Source organism: Teleopsis dalmanni, chromosome 1 (genome assembly GCF_002237135.1).
Source record: "Teleopsis dalmanni isolate 2A chromosome 1, ASM223713v2, whole genome shotgun sequence".
NCBI lineage: Eukaryota > Metazoa > Arthropoda > Insecta > Diptera > Diopsidae > Teleopsis > Teleopsis dalmanni.
In genome coordinates this window covers 162,734,719-162,750,889 of record NC_051846.1, presented here as the reverse complement: position 1 = coordinate 162,750,889, position 16,171 = coordinate 162,734,719, and the positions used below count along the sequence as shown (strand labels likewise).

Here is a 16,171-nt window from a genome sequence, read left to right as displayed (position 1 = left end):
TACTACCTTCAAATACTTCACATAAACATAATTTTGAATTTCTTTCTGCAATTTGAACCTTTTTGAAAAGTTTCATGGATCACATATTAACTTTTATGTATAACAAACTAAACAACAACAACTTTAAGTAAATATTTCGAAATTCGATAAATTTTCATATTTTTAAAATATTTTAAAAACTGAGTATATCTTTTTTATTAAAAGAGAAAAGTTTATGCAGAATTTATAAAACTTTTTCCCAACTAAAGGTAAAATTTTTCATTTGTTATCAAAAGTGTTTCCTACCAATACGTGATATAAATAAAAAAATTACCAATTTTATTTCTCCCAAGGTGGCCAATAGTTGAATCAATTTTCTTGGCACTTTAAATCCTTTTCAACCATTTCCCATTTATCACTTTCTTCTACTATACTATTATTTTATTTTGTTATTTTTGTATATTTTTCACAATGTTTTCACTACAACTTCAATTTATTCAGGTAAAATATCTAGATTGATTTGCGGTGCTTTATTATCAATTAATGGAGTTCGTATACAAACACATTAATTTAATTCCTTTTTTTTTAAATACTGTTAATTAATCTTATAATATTATTGGCTTTTTATGTCAGAATGACTTTCTTATAGAAACAATAACTTTAACTACTGTCTAAACTATATTAAGTAAGTTTCACATATAATAAATCAAGTTAAATTGTTACTTACGTTGTGAATTGGAACGTCTGATTATATTTTCCAAGAAGGTATTTTGCGGCGCAACAAGTCCTCTACGTCCACCAGGCATTTTGTTTGATTTACCAATTTTTGAAACGTTCTTTAAACAACACAAACGAAAATAATTTTTACGATTTATGCGCGTTACTACTCTCTATTTCTACTACTTTAATGAGAAAAGCTTAAATTTTATTTTGCAGCGCATTTAAGCGATATTTGAACTAATTTTCTCGTCTATAAATATTCTTTTTTAATCTTTATGTTTACTAAATTAATAATTTTAATTTTTACAAAACACTTAAAATGAACGAATTTTATTTTGTCTATCAAACACATTTGATTTGTTTTAATTTTTGCTGTTGCAATTGCTGCAGCTGCATTTCCATAATGGCATTTCCTATTTTCGGCACCTCGTGGCGTATACGTAACATTTTGACAAGGCAGGCAACTTTTCTATGTGAATGCATTTTTGCCACAAATATTTTCTTTAATATTCTTTTAATACCTCAATCCGCCATGTGGGGAGTTGCCAAAATTCATATTCATATTAAAAAAGAAATGTCTGAAATTTACATTTGTAATCTGACAAATTTACAGCGACACTTTTATTACTGCTGCGACTACTTTTCTGCAATCTTTTACTTAATTTAAATACTTTGCAACACTTTTTGCATTGCATATATTACGGCGCCACCACTTGCCAGTTATCGTTGCTGCACTCTTTCTTATTGATGCTGCCTTCTCCCGTTAGTGCCACTGGTTCTGCTGTGGCTGCTGTTATTGTTACTGTTGTGCTTGCATAAAAGGAATTTTCATTTAAATTTTTTGCATCAGCAACTTTTCCTGCTTTCCCCAGTATGCGTTATTCTTATTCCTATGCATAGCGGCGCATTGACGTAGCTGTCCCCAGTGCATCGTAGCCTGTCGATGGAGCGTGTAGCGATGCCAATGTTAATTTTCTATAGCAGCTGTAAGAAGAAAAAAAGAAGGAATTAAATGAAGGGAAAAAACTTTATATAAATGTGAGTATGAAGGATAATAGCATTGATTAATGTTGTACTGCAATAATGCAGTAATGCATTTCTTTAGTTTATGTAAATTAGAACTTTTGTGTGGTCATTTTGGTTGTTTAATAATAAAAGTAACAATATAAATGCGATACAATTCCATGTTATAGCTGTGGTGAGAGAAACGTGATTTAATGGAATTCGTCACAGCGAGCACCTTTACTTTCTCCTTCGGGTGGGAAGAATATAATTACATCTTTGTTAGAAAAAAAAAAATAAATTAAAAATTTGTGATAGTACGTAATAGAGATAGTACGTAATGTAAGGTATCTGAATAAATGAGAAAAAAATATTTAGTGGAGTGTTACACATATTTCTACACTATTTACATATTACAAAAAAAAATTGGAATTATTACTGTGCTTAGGTCGTTTATTTAACACATAAAACTATAAAAATGTTTTTTTTTTTAAATTATAAAAATATTTCATATTATAAAATATAATCAAAATATTAAAGGAGTATTTTAAGCGGAGAAGTACTATCCAAAAAACAAATCTTTTCAATTCTAAAAATAAAATTATCGTTAACATATATGGTATTTTTTAGATTAGGCTTAATTTTAAGTCTTATATAGACTTTAAAATGTTCACAAAAGAAATATGAAAGCAGCTGTATATTACACAACCATAAAAGTGTTAGGGTTTCAGAGAACTTTTCTCAGAAAAGTAATTCATTGCAAGCAATCTAGTAAGTCTATATAGACCAAAACGGAAATTCATGCAGGTAATCGTATGCATAGATTCATGAAACATTGTGGAAAAACTGTTGAACTTTACAAGCTATATACGGAGCTACAACTAAATGAAAAATTAATAATGTGCACCAAATATTTACATAACTATTAGCTGCAATCATTACTTAAAAATCCTTATCTGAATTTAATTTTCTATTTCTTTTCTGAGTTTTAGAATCTCCATTATATTACTGAAACAGCATCTCTTCTATTTAGGTTGATTTTTATTATCTATTGCGAACTGTGATCATGTGGAGAGGATCAATTAGTATAAGACTACACCCACTTAAGCCGCACTGTTTGGAATGAATATAAAAGATTTTCACCATTAACCCGGCAGACAGTGTATGAACCCTCATTTCAGTAATAGAAGCGATAATTAAGATAAAGAGGACAAAGCTATTCAAGTCTAGATTTATCCAAACAAGGAAGCATGCGTGTGGTATAAAGGGAAGAGTGGTTGGTAGAGAAGGTGAGACTATTGCGTAAGCATAAGCGGTGGTAGGTAAATTCTGAACTAGGATCACGAAACCTACATTTATATTATGGGTACTAGAACTATCTGAGTGACTCTTAACAAAATGTAAGGAGTATTAGGGAGTGTGTGGTGCATAGTTAATTAGAACTCAGAAAAAAGAGTGCTAGAAATTCAATCGTTAGGCTGAGGTACTATCAAAAAACTTCCAATTGCTTTTCATGTCTGTTTAGAATTTTTTTTTAATTCAATTTCAATTACGCTGAATAAACATTTTGTTGCAATCAATCAGTCAGTCAATCAGTTGAGCCATAATTTGTCCAAGGTAGGGTAAAAAAACTGTTAAAAAATAAATAATGTATATAATGTACAATGTATATAAAAAATATAAAAATATTCGGTGAATTATACTGTAAGTTGTCGAGTCATTATCCACTTCCAAGATTATAATAAGTACTAATAATTAGTTAAACAAAAAACTTATCTTTTTTATATTTTCTTACTCAAATAGGCTATTATATGATTGTATGTCATCAAAATTATTACTTCTTAAAGGTAATGTCATCATATATCTCAGAAAATATATTTTTGACAAGTCATCAAATGTAATATACATTATCATACAGAAAGTTTTATAACACATATAACTAGAGCTCTGTTAGAAACTCTAGAAACTTAGCAGCATTTAGATTTATATAGCTTTATCCATATGTATAAAAATATTTAAATATATTTTATTGATTTTTAGATATAATGGGATTGTCCAAGACATGGTGTAACTTTTGTACTAAACATTGTTTTACAATATACATCGGGATTCTGTCATATTACCATTCCACATCCAAAATTTAATATGTCATTATTCGAAAAAGTGTAAACAACATATGGTTTACTGCATCGAATTTCGTGCCAACAAACTAACTTTAGGTATTGTTATATAAAGCCAGTCTGGCAACATCATATATTGAATTATCTTACATTATCTTGCTATGTATGTAAATTAGGAAAATGAGTATAAATGAATTAATCAATAAATTTACTCCTTATCTGACTACCGAATGAGTAATGCATCACACTAACATTATTTTTCTGACTTCATAAAAGTAAAAAAGTTCGTTTAAGAAATTATTGGTGAGCATGAACCAACTCAACAGTTTGCAAAAATTTGTGTAAAACAATTCAAAAGTGGTCATTTTGATATCACTGACAAAGATCGAACTGCTCAACCATATTCGAATATACCATACGTTGAAAGTAATATTCAACTCGTATTATTTTCAAGAAACGAACTGTTCTGTCATATTTTTATTCATATTTTTTTTTGGTTTTCATAGATTTTGAAGTCTCAAATTTTTTTAATCAAAACATCTATAATAATAAAAAAAAAATACTTAAACAGAAAGATATCAGTATAGTTAGTTGTTAGTTAGTTGTGGTGGAGGGAAGACGAATCCTCCTCAAATAGCTAAGGATGAAAGCCGTTTTGAGTCCACAAAAACCTCGTAATAGTGGGTAGTAGATAGAGGGTCAAAATAGAACCAACCAGAGGCATTAACAAAGGCAAGAATTTGGCTAATGCTGATGCTGGAGATATCGCTAAGTGAGTTGAAGAAAGGGGCCCCTAGAAACTTAAACCTAGTTCTGGCTAGACCTGGACAACACAACAGCTATGCTAAAGATATCAGTATTGTGTAATTTTTTTTTTTGCAGATTATATTGACAAAAGGGGAACTGTTCTAAAATTCCCTTCCATTGCTAAACTTTTAAATACATAGGGAAAGCGAACATATTTAGCTAAATCGTTCCATTTTCAATTTACTATATACTATAGTATATTATTGAACAATAATTACCTTATATCGTGACACCTTAAGCCTGCATGCCTTGGTCATGAACACGTAATATAAGTCAATTGTTGAAAATAATAATATATGAACCACAAACTGAACACGAAGCAGTAGATACCTAAAGCATTTAAATAATATATATTTATGGTACGATGACTATACAAAATTTAAATTCAGTTATTTCATCTAAAATGACATCTAAATTGTTTTTTTTATGTCTAAGGCCTGAAATTACGTGTCTACAAAAACCAAGTGTCATTCGTCATTTGCATTGAAGTTTTTTCCACCTGCAAAAGTAATGAAACGACATAAATTATAACAACAACAACAACACGACTATAACAACAAAAGTCCAGAATATATTACAGTTTTAATTAAATGACCAATATTAGCTACTTACTTTATGCAATCTGTTACAGAGTTTCATTAGTCTATATAACAGAATATAATTTTATGTTATGTACAGACTGTTAAGTCTCCAAACATTGACCATTTCACTTGTCTGGCTACTTAATATACTTAATAGAGTAATTTTGAAATATAATAATATTTTGTCACATTTAAGTGTCCTGTCACTCACATCTCGATATGTTCATTACATTTTAATAAACTTTCGCTACGTCAGACTGAACTAAAAATGTAAAATATCGAAATTCGCAAGTAAACCAACACAGTCAATTGTTTGTTTTTTTTTCTTTCTTTGCTGTGTTTGTAATATGAAGTGGGGAAAAGGAAATATATTTAAAACGTGCCAAACTCTTATTAACGCACATGGAAAACTTCGCTGCAAACATACAATCTATATATTGACATAGCTTACTAGATTTATGTACCTTGTGCCGTTAAACACAACCACACCTTTACATGCACACACACACAAATTAATGTCACATCCGAAATGGCACACAACAGAGCCGGCAACAGTTAATGTTGCTGCCACTGTAACAGCGCCCAATAGCATCAACATGCAAAGTACATAAAAACAACATCAATCACTCTTAACGATCAAGTGTTGCCAGTTTTGCCTGCCACAAATTGTTGTACTTGTGTTAAATACATTTTTACGTACTATTTTTTTTTTTGCTTCGATTTTGAATTGCTTTATTTTCGGTCCAGGAATACATTGAATTTACTTAAAATTCAAGTTCTTTCTTTAAGTGAGATTTTACGATACTTGTCGAAGGGAAAGAAAATATAACATGAAGTAACTTTTTTTTTTCAATTTAAGACAAATTCAAATAAATTTAATATAAATTGCATTATGACGTCAGTAATGACAGCAGTGACTATTTTACTTAATAGAATTTATTGAATTTTATAGAGAAGTTTTGATCTGATATAAGTGACAAAAGCGTGTGCCCCAATGAAGAAGTGATGTGAATATATAGCCTAGCCTTCTCAACTGTCAACCATACCTGCCCGTGGCGGATTCTTTCTTTCACATACGAGGCTCTGGCGACCGAGTACAGGCGGTATAACCTAAAAACATTTAGTTGAGCGGAAATTCTCTAACTACTAAACATCAATCCTATCTCCAGGTTAGCAAATAAGGAAATCTGGCCCTCCATCTTGGGGGTTGATGGCCAGTAACCTTGCATCGAAGAAATCTTACCGCTACACAACCGCCAAAGGAGGCCAAGGTTTACACTGAACTGTTGTGCCAAATAAGAAGGGGAAGAGAAGCTTCGATTTGTAGTGAACCATAACAAAGAGAATTTTTGGATTAATTTTAATTTAATTAGATTTTTGACTAACCATACAGTTGCTTCTAGATTTTTTAGAATTTATGAAAATAACTATTTGTTAATACTCAATATATAACAACGATTCGCAATACCGAGTTAAATATGTTGGACAACTCTCTTAACCTGTTATCGCTGTCATCGTTTTAATTGTTAATACTTGCATGTGATAAATTAATGGAAAAATTACCAGCAGAAAGTCGACAAGGTATATAATAAAATGAGATCACTATAAACTCTGCCATCCAACTTTTAATGATATTTCTATTATTTCATATAGATCAACAATAAACTAGAAGACTTGGAATATGCTGACGATGCTTCTTTACTTTCCTTAGATGCGTCAGCATCCAGAGCAGCTCTCGATCTTACTTAAAGAATATGCAAACGTACATGGAATCATATTTTTTCCTTCCTCTTCATTAGAAATCGAGGAGTTAGTATGTATGCAGTATATGGCATAACTGAAAAGCATTCTACCACAAAAAAAAAAAATGGAGCAGAAGAAAGAATTTTTGCCATAATCATTAAGAATAGAAGTGCCCTTATTCAACTCGTAAAGATATAAAACTGTATAACTTATATATGTATATACAAATCTTCATAGACCCAATACCAACATAAAGGCAGTTCTACTTCATGGAAGTAGAACATAAAAGCGTACCACTGCAATAGCATGGTTCATCTCTTTGAGACTTCACATACTAAATACCAACATAAAGGAAATATGGAGTACCATTGCAGTTTAATTCAAATTTCAAGCTTTTATGAATCAATATCAAGAAAAAAAATCTAAAAAAAAAAAAATCAACATCTCTTCTGGTGGTTCAATCGGATAGGCCAAACAAGAGCAACAAAAGAAGTTTAGAAATACATATTGGGCTGAAAAGGGTATACTCTCCTATTATCAAAAAAAATATGCACCAACATTGCTTGTAAGACAAAGAGGTGGAACTAACAAGATTCCATGCGATCTGGTGGGACGTAAATACAATAGAACGTAAATTGAATAATGCAAATTATTCGTGAAATAATATTATTACCTATTCCTATAATAAAGTTTAATTGCAGTTGCTCGCAAAAAATCCCAATATAAAAGTGTATACTGTTGCGTTTACTGAACTTAACACATCTTCTGCTCTTACAGATGATCTCTACAGTAATTTGATAACAGAAGCTCCTCTCCTCTATGGTTTTCGAGGAGAAAAGGCTCAAACACACATATACTATATATTATTCAATATTGCGAATTCAATAAAAAAAGATAACTTCATACTTTTTTAATTAAAAAAGTACAGTTGTATGCGTATAATTTTCAGAACTAATCAGAAAAATCTTGAAAGGAAATCTGCAAACTGAATCAACCTAACTAATATAACTCTCATTTTCCAAATATAGAAACGGAATGAAAATGTGGACAATTGAGACCATTTTCAACCAATAAACTAATTATACGCCTCTAAAAACCGTTAGGAAGGTGTATTTTTTTACCTTTTTTTGCTAACTAATAACAGATAGATTAAACTCACAACTTGAAGAAGATCTAGGTCTATCAGTCTAATAAGACCAAGTGCTTAATACTACGACGGTTATTGCAGTAACTCAAGTACTCAGTAGTTTTAGGTCATTAGTGTATCAACATGCATACAATGAAACTGGGTATTTTATAATAATTGCAGTAATTCTAGAAACTTAAGCAAAAAGAAATAGTCACATTTTTTCTATGAAGGCTTAGCTTTACCTTATAGATAGAATAGACTTATTGCAAAGTACTTTATTTCTTTTTTTTTCAATAGTTTTTGCGAATATTGTGAAAACTTAGGCAAAGAAAAAATAATTATATATTTTCGTTTTTAGTTACTTAGCTTTTAATTACAAGAGCAATGAGTTTCTAAGAAAGCATTTTTTGATAGTTTTTAAAATTGATTTGATCGGAAAGGATGTATCTAAATAACTTAAATTAGAGATTACTTACTTAATTTATCTTTTGCGGTTTTCTCCGAGTAGCTTGTGACAAGCGGAAGTATATCTATTGATTGCCTGTCTACTGCAACCAATAAACCAGAAATTGTAGTTAGTTTCTATTTAAATACATATATTACAAACCTAAAATAAGTAAAAATAATTAAAATCAAAAAACTCATTAAAATGAGCTATACAAAAAAAAAAAATAAGATGAATCATCTTCTATAGAAACACAAAAAATTAAAATTAAAACATAAAAGTTTTCATATTCTATGACAAAATTTTATCAAAACAGTTGCTAGCAACGGAAAGTTTTCACTCAGTTGACACTTCATAAAATTTTGTTCTACAACTTTTCAATACAAAAAAAAAAAAAAAAAATAGGCAAACAAACTTTAAACGACGTTCAACAGTTTTTATACTGAAAATTAATTTTTAAATTTAGGCGAAAATGATTTATTATAGATAGTTTGCATAGCTGGAGATGATTTTGATATAAAGCAACAATTTCGAAGATATTTTGTATTTTATGTTCATTCAAGTAAAAATGTGATAATGAGGAAGCATAAACGATTCTGTGTTATAATATAAATAAATAAAAAAAATTTTTTTATAGTTAACTAAATTACCCAAATGTTCATTAATCTTAATGGTTTTGAATATAAAATGCGGTAATATTTTTTTATATCCCAACCCATTAATTTGGTCTGTTGGCTTTTAAAATTTATGATGACTGCAAATTTGTTATCCTTAACCCTTGGCAAGCAATTTGCAAAATTTTGCACTTTAATGGCAACAGAAATTATAAAAGAAATATAATATTTAATTATTTAAGCTAAGATTGAATGGTTGAGTCGTGGCACGAAAAAAGTTAGGTTCAATTTTTTGTAATTTTTCCTATTTAAATTATACATAAATGCTATATTAAATACTAACGTACTCCAACTATTGATAATACCTACAAAGAAAACTTAAAGATGTAACAGAAAATGTTGATAAACAGACAAATGATATCTATAGTTAATAGCGATAAATATTTGGTTTATTAATAATAATAATACTTAGTTAACAATGACAAATAGTTCAATCCATATTACTAGATAATTAACTAAAAGTTACAGATATTATGGATGCAAACTGTCAAAATTATAAATTGAAATTTATCGTTCATAATTCCCTATAGAACGCACTCTTTAGAATCAAATAGATTAAGACATTAATAGAAAAAGTATGCTACTTTATAATCATAGGTACTGCTAATGCTGCTTATAATAATCACAGACAAATTTATCTTCGTTGAATAAACATTGCACCACCTACAAAAAATGAAATAATATTAATTAATAAATCCCTAAAAAATGTTAAATCACCAGAAATTGACTATATATAAGCAGAAGAGCCCAAAGCTGCTTCAATGTTTCCTGCAAATACCCTTCTTCCAATTTTCTACAACATTTAGGAAGAGGTAGTATATCCCGAGCAATGGAGCAAGAATTCCATTCCATCATAAGAATTCCCAAACAAGGAGATCCATTTAATTGCAACTATTATAAGAGCATCACCTTGTTCTTTATACCAATCAAAGTTCTTGCAATGCTGAAGTTGTCCAGAATATCTGAGCTTCAGACTGGATAGATATTACATTGATCTTATTAAAACCGTCCGCATTATAATTGAACAATGTTGTGAGTACGAAACTTCAGTAAACCTGTTACTTATTGACTTTAAAAAAGCCTTTTATAGCTTTACTCGAGCGTACCCATGGGATACGCTAGAGAGACGAGGTTTACCAGAAAAGATTTTAAGTAACATTAAAACCATGTACGATAACTCTGCATGGATACTCTGCCGTCCATGCAGAGTATCTTTCCAATACTTATGAAATAAAGTGTATAGTACGTTAAGCCTATGTACTTTCATCGCTCCCATTGGACGAAATTATGAGAAAACTACAGATCGCAGACAAAGCCTTCAGTAGTCGCTATTTCAACAATTAATACAATTGGAATACGCAGACAATCTATGCCTCTTAATGCATCAACGATGCGATCTGCAACATAAAATTAAGTACTAAAAGCGAATGCAAACAAAGCTGGGCTAAGTATCAACGTTGAGAAAACCAAACTTTTGCAAAGTAGCTACAGCAGACAGGTTTCTTCTCCAGCATCTATATCGCTTAGTAGCCGCAACGTAGAATGCGTTTAAAGCGTTACTTATTTAGGAAGTTGGCTGAAAAGATATCGAACACTGAATTTTGGGACAGAACAAATCAAGTTTCAACGGAGACAACGAAACCAGCAAATAATACAGCAATGCAATCACTGCGATGAAACCCACAAAGTAGTCGGCGACCCGGAGCACCAGCAAGAACATAGCGGAGAACAATTGAAAAAGAATTAAATGATGCCGGATTTATGTTACTTGAAATGATGTCACAAGAAAAGCTCCTAATAAAATACGATTTAAATGGATGGTGGTGGCCCTATGCTCAAGAAGAACTTCAGGAAATTATTAGAGAATAAGTGTACAATGGCTTTATATACAAATATGCAGGTCCACGGTTCAAATTTGAGAGGGTGCATTGTGAAAATGCAGTAATGTTGTGAACCTTGAATATAAAAAAAATTATGGCTTCTATTTTGTCCAATTTCAAGTTAAATTTAAATAAGAATTCTCATATGGTTTAAACAGATTTTGACTAAATATTATTTGTGCTTTGATTTTAGATGAAAAGTTTTTTTAATATTGTATGAATCTTATGTAGAAATTCATGACGTAAATTATGAGATTTCGTTTTATATGTTGTATTATAAGTTTTTCCTAGCGCAGCGAGGCGAATAAAGCTATGTTGCAACTAGGCAACTTAAACAAATGATTAGTGAGACTCAATGTTCTGTTTGAATCTGAATTTCTTTATTAAATTTGTAGAGTATTTATACTTATTCTAACTTAAACACTAACCTACCTGAATATTATGTTCGCCTAGTAATTTTCATATAAAAATGCTTAATATGCATTTCAATTAATTTAAAAATATGAATTTATTTATTTAATAATTACCCGAAATACTAAATAATGAAATTCCAATGCAAGTTAATGCACTTCACGAATTTCATTTGCGCAAAACAAAAGAATCAAATTACTTTTCTTTTGCGCTTCAAATAATTAACAAATAATTAACAAATAATTATTTTGTTTGTTAATATGTAGATATACTACACGTTCTATCGCTAAATCACATATTAAATATATTTCAAATGAACTATCATGTTAATAATGCATGGCGCTTTATTTAAACTGGATAATATCTCTATACATATTTCTATCACGCCCATAAAGAAGACAGACGGACGTACATGAAATCATTAAATTGAAAATCAATATACCAATTTATGTACAGCAATAAGTTTATTTATAATACAATCTATTCATCCAATCTAATCTCTCCATTATCTTCCGTCATGTTAGACTTGAAAATAAAATTATACTTATATTATAGTTCTTATTTTGTAGAAAGTGATTTAAAAGCAGTTATCAAAAAAAGTCGAACACCGGTTGGGATATTTATCTATTCATCCGTATATTCATCTATTTAAAATTGTATATTAATTCGAGTAGTGTGGTTTAAAAATTTACAGTGATTTAGTCCGTAGTATTATTTGAACAAGAACTTCATTAAAATATTTTCATCAACTTATATGAAAATGAAAATTCTCCTAACATTTTATTTGATGCTACCTTGCGTATGAGTGATAATTGCAAATGCAAATGCCTGACAGCACAAAGACCTTTGCCTGAAAGTTTTGCTTCCAACAGTAAATACTTTCGGTTTGTGTACTTTGGAAACATTACATAAAACCCTGTTTATGTAATTATGCTAATAAAGCTCAAATCTGGTAAAGCAGAAATGAGATCAAATGACAAAGTTTACCCATGAATAACTTAGCCAACTTAGTTGCACTTGCTTTGCTGGTGGACCAAGTTTCGGTACCAAATTATTTGGCAACTGACGAGCACTTACTAAATTGTGAGCAATGACCTCCTTTATGTACTTTAATTCAAATTCATTATCATATAATATAAATCAGTTAACAGCAATAAATTTTATTACGATAAGTCGCGTTAACATGAAGCGGAAGTGTGTTCAGTTCACAATTTCCAGGATACGAGTATATTGAGTTAAGCCAATACAAGAGTAAGCTAATAACATCTTTAAATGGATTGGAACTTCAAATTTATTCACAAACTTAATTAGAGTATGAAATAAAGGAGAATAAATTCATAAATGAAAATGTCCCAAAGACAAGCTGTTCGTCCCCTGCCACTGCAATGACGTCAATAAGAAAGTGTGTCACTTGGAGAAGAGAAGTGTGTTCACAATCACAGCGTAAAGCATATTTGTTTACTTAAAAGTTGAAGCACGTCCATGGGAGATATAATTTAAAATTATAACGAATGGAAGAAAAACTAATTTGAGAAAGTATGTTGCAATTTTCAGATTAAAGATGAAATTTTAAGCTTAAAGTAAGCATAGTATTTATGGAAATATTTTCTTCTTTAATGTGGTTAAATTTATGGAAGATTAAAATAAACATCAGAAATGTTCTGCTCCAATTTAAAGTGAAATATTCCTTCCATTTCAGTGTTTCATTTGATGAAGCAAATTCTAATTATCATTATTATCCCAACATTGCTTTTATGTCTTTAATATGGAAAAAATGAAAAAAATTGTGTTGACAAAAGCATAAAAAGTTTTAAAATATGTCACTGCGCTTTTTGTTTTGATTAATGAAAAATGTGAAATTTGATGTGGTTTTGATGGTTTGTGCTTAATTGCTAAGAGCGAAACCGAAATAAATTTTTATGGAAATTTTAAACTTTTATAATTTTATTTATATAAGCAATTTACAAAAATATTTCTAGAAATGAATATTGGTGATCAGGGGCATAGCGAAACAGGCGGATTAGCTCAAAGAACAGTTTTTGAAAAATCTACTTTTAAAAACAGACAAGCAACAAACAACGTAAAAACAAGATTACTACTATTACTACTTAGCATAATCTAATCTCAGAGTAATCACTAACCGCACGGAGCGGTACGCAGATCTTAGATCAGTCATTGAATAATCACGAAGATTATGAAGAATACTCAAAGAGAGATGGGTGGAAACTTCCCACAGTTATCAAAGAGTTATCAAGTCTTTAAAAAATTAAAGTCATTCCATTAAATTTGGGAAACTACTTTTACTTGCTACTTAAGATTGTCTATACAAGGTGAGATGAAAAAACTGCAACAAAGTAAAACGCCATAATTTTTTCATTTTTTTTAAATTTTATTGAATGAAAGCAAAAAATGTCGGAAATAACATCAAATTTGAGAATCGGTTTAGATTTGTTCGAATTGGCCACCTGGCACGAACTATGGCCTTCAAACGGCATAGAAACATCCACGCTGCCCGAAAGTGGCTCTGCGGTATTTTGTCCCATTCTCGGCGAAGCGCTTGCTTGAGATGATCGACACTTTGGTATTTTTTAGTTCCAACCTTGCTTTCCAAAATACCCCAGGCACAATAGTCCAACGGATTGGCATCCGGAGATTTTGGTGGCCATTGTGCGGTGGAAATGAAGCGAGGAACCTCATTTCTTAACCATTCTTGGATGGCGCGTGCTGAGTGCGATGGTGCTGAGTCCTGTTGGAATGTCCAAGGTCTGCGGCCGAAATGTTTGCGTGCCCAGGGCTTCAGAACTCCCTCCAAAATATTTTCGCGATAGATTTGCGCATTTAATTTGACACCACGGTCGATGAATACGAGCGGCGAGCGACCATCGGCTGTTATGGCGGCCCACACCATCACCATGGCCGGCTTTTGAGTTGTGATGGCCAACCGAAGTTGCAAATTTTCAGCTGACCTCTCTGGCAAGTAAACACGATCATTTTGTTTGTTTACAAACTGCTGGATAACGAATGGTTTCTCATCGGAGAAAACCAAATTCGGCAGTTCACCACTTTCGGCCAAGCGAAACAACTCTTTAGCTTTTTCGAGTCTAACTTTTTTTTGCGCATCAGTAAGATCTTGCACTTTTTGGAACTTGAATGGCTTTAGTCCAAGCTCATTTTTCAATATTTGCCGAATGGCATATTGCGATATGTTCAGCTCACGAGCCATTTTTCGTCCACTGCGACGCGGATTTCGTTCAATTCGCTTTTTCACTTTTCGAACCATTTCTGCCGATGTTGCTGTTTTTTTTCGTCCACTTCCTTGACGTCGGGCTACGCTACCAGTATCATGGTAACGAGCGATGGTACGAGACACAAAACATTTATTCACTTCTAAATGCTGGAGGGCTCTAACGATAGCCACTTGTGGTTTTCCAGCCAAATGCAAAGCAATCACACTATCACGCTTGAATTCCATCACAAATAACTTTTTTTTTGAAAAATTCCCACCAAAATGCTTTTGTGCGCTTGTAAACAATATAATGAGCTGTCACTAGAATAAATCTGACAGCTGTGGGACGAGCGGTTTAGAAATGACAGCAGTCTGAAGTTGGTTGCAGTTTTTTCATCTCACCTTGTATATATCATTACCAACACGGTCATTATCGAACTATAACGTTTAGGAATATATTGGGTATTAGCACACAGTCTCTGTTTTCATTATAAAACCAATACGTCATTCCAGCAAATTTTTAGAGCAAAGAGCAAGCAATTGAAGCTTATATCAACTCCCTTTCTGGCCACGTTCTTGTCACCAATTAATATAATTTATAAATAGAAAAGTATATAGTTACAAGAGCTGCTTTTTAAATCTTCCTCCTAACAATGAAAACACAATGATTTGATTGAATCAATTTTCGGCATAGTTTTGCCACTCTGAAGTTAGTATCTTCAAAACCAGGCTATTAAATATTTTAATGGCTTATTCGGGTTTAGAAAAACGCTCGCCATAGATTTTTTCTTTAATATTTGGAAAAAAGAGAAAATATCGGGTGTCAAGTCGGTACTATAAGGCGGATGACCCATCGATTCAACGTTTTTAGTGCTCAAAAACACTTTTGCTTGAGCCGGTCTAAGTGAGCTCGCATTATCGTAGTTGATGACGGTTGATTTTTCATTTCTCCAAAAACTTCTGGTAAACAAATAGTTCTTTTTTATTACTCAGAATTGACCGTAGTACGCTGCGGCATAATCGGTTTGAACTAGTGTAAGCGAGCTCCCATTATCGTAGTCGAGCATAATCTTCCTTCGAGATTGATTTACTTAAATTCTCCAAAGATTTCTGGCAAACAAATGGTTGTTTATTACGTTGTTTAAATGGTACAGTTGTGACATGACCGGTTTCACTGTAAAAAACACGAGACTATTTGCTTAGATTTGTTCCGTCAGCGGACAGCTTTTGTGGGGATCTGCTTACTTTGAAAAATCCAAACACTGGATTGCAATTTTTTTCAGCTACAGAATTATTCAAAAAATATTGAACATATTTCCAGAGACTACTAAAAAGCAACGTTATGGTCCATACGAATACTTATTTTAAGAGAAATAAATTTTAATAATTAATAAAAATTTATTTAATTAAAAATAAATTTAATGATTAATGAATTTAAGCCAACCAAGAAATTT

General features: G+C 31.2%; 1 protein-coding gene across 2 annotated transcripts in view; it reads right to left on the bottom strand.

Moving 5' to 3' along the window:
* The window catches only part of LOC119669754 (potassium voltage-gated channel protein eag), a 104,813-nt gene extending 103,894 nt beyond the window's left edge, over positions 1-919 (bottom strand). The window contains exon 1 of one of the 2 annotated variants that reach the window (XM_038079768.1): positions 707-919. In XM_038079768.1, the coding sequence (XP_037935696.1) occupies positions 707-785 (79 nt within the window). In that variant the 5' untranslated portion in view covers positions 786-919. The remainder of the gene's footprint in view (positions 1-706) is intronic. The other variant, XM_038079769.1, reaches the window with a different exon arrangement.
* Between the last annotated feature and the right edge of the window lie 15,252 nt (positions 920-16,171).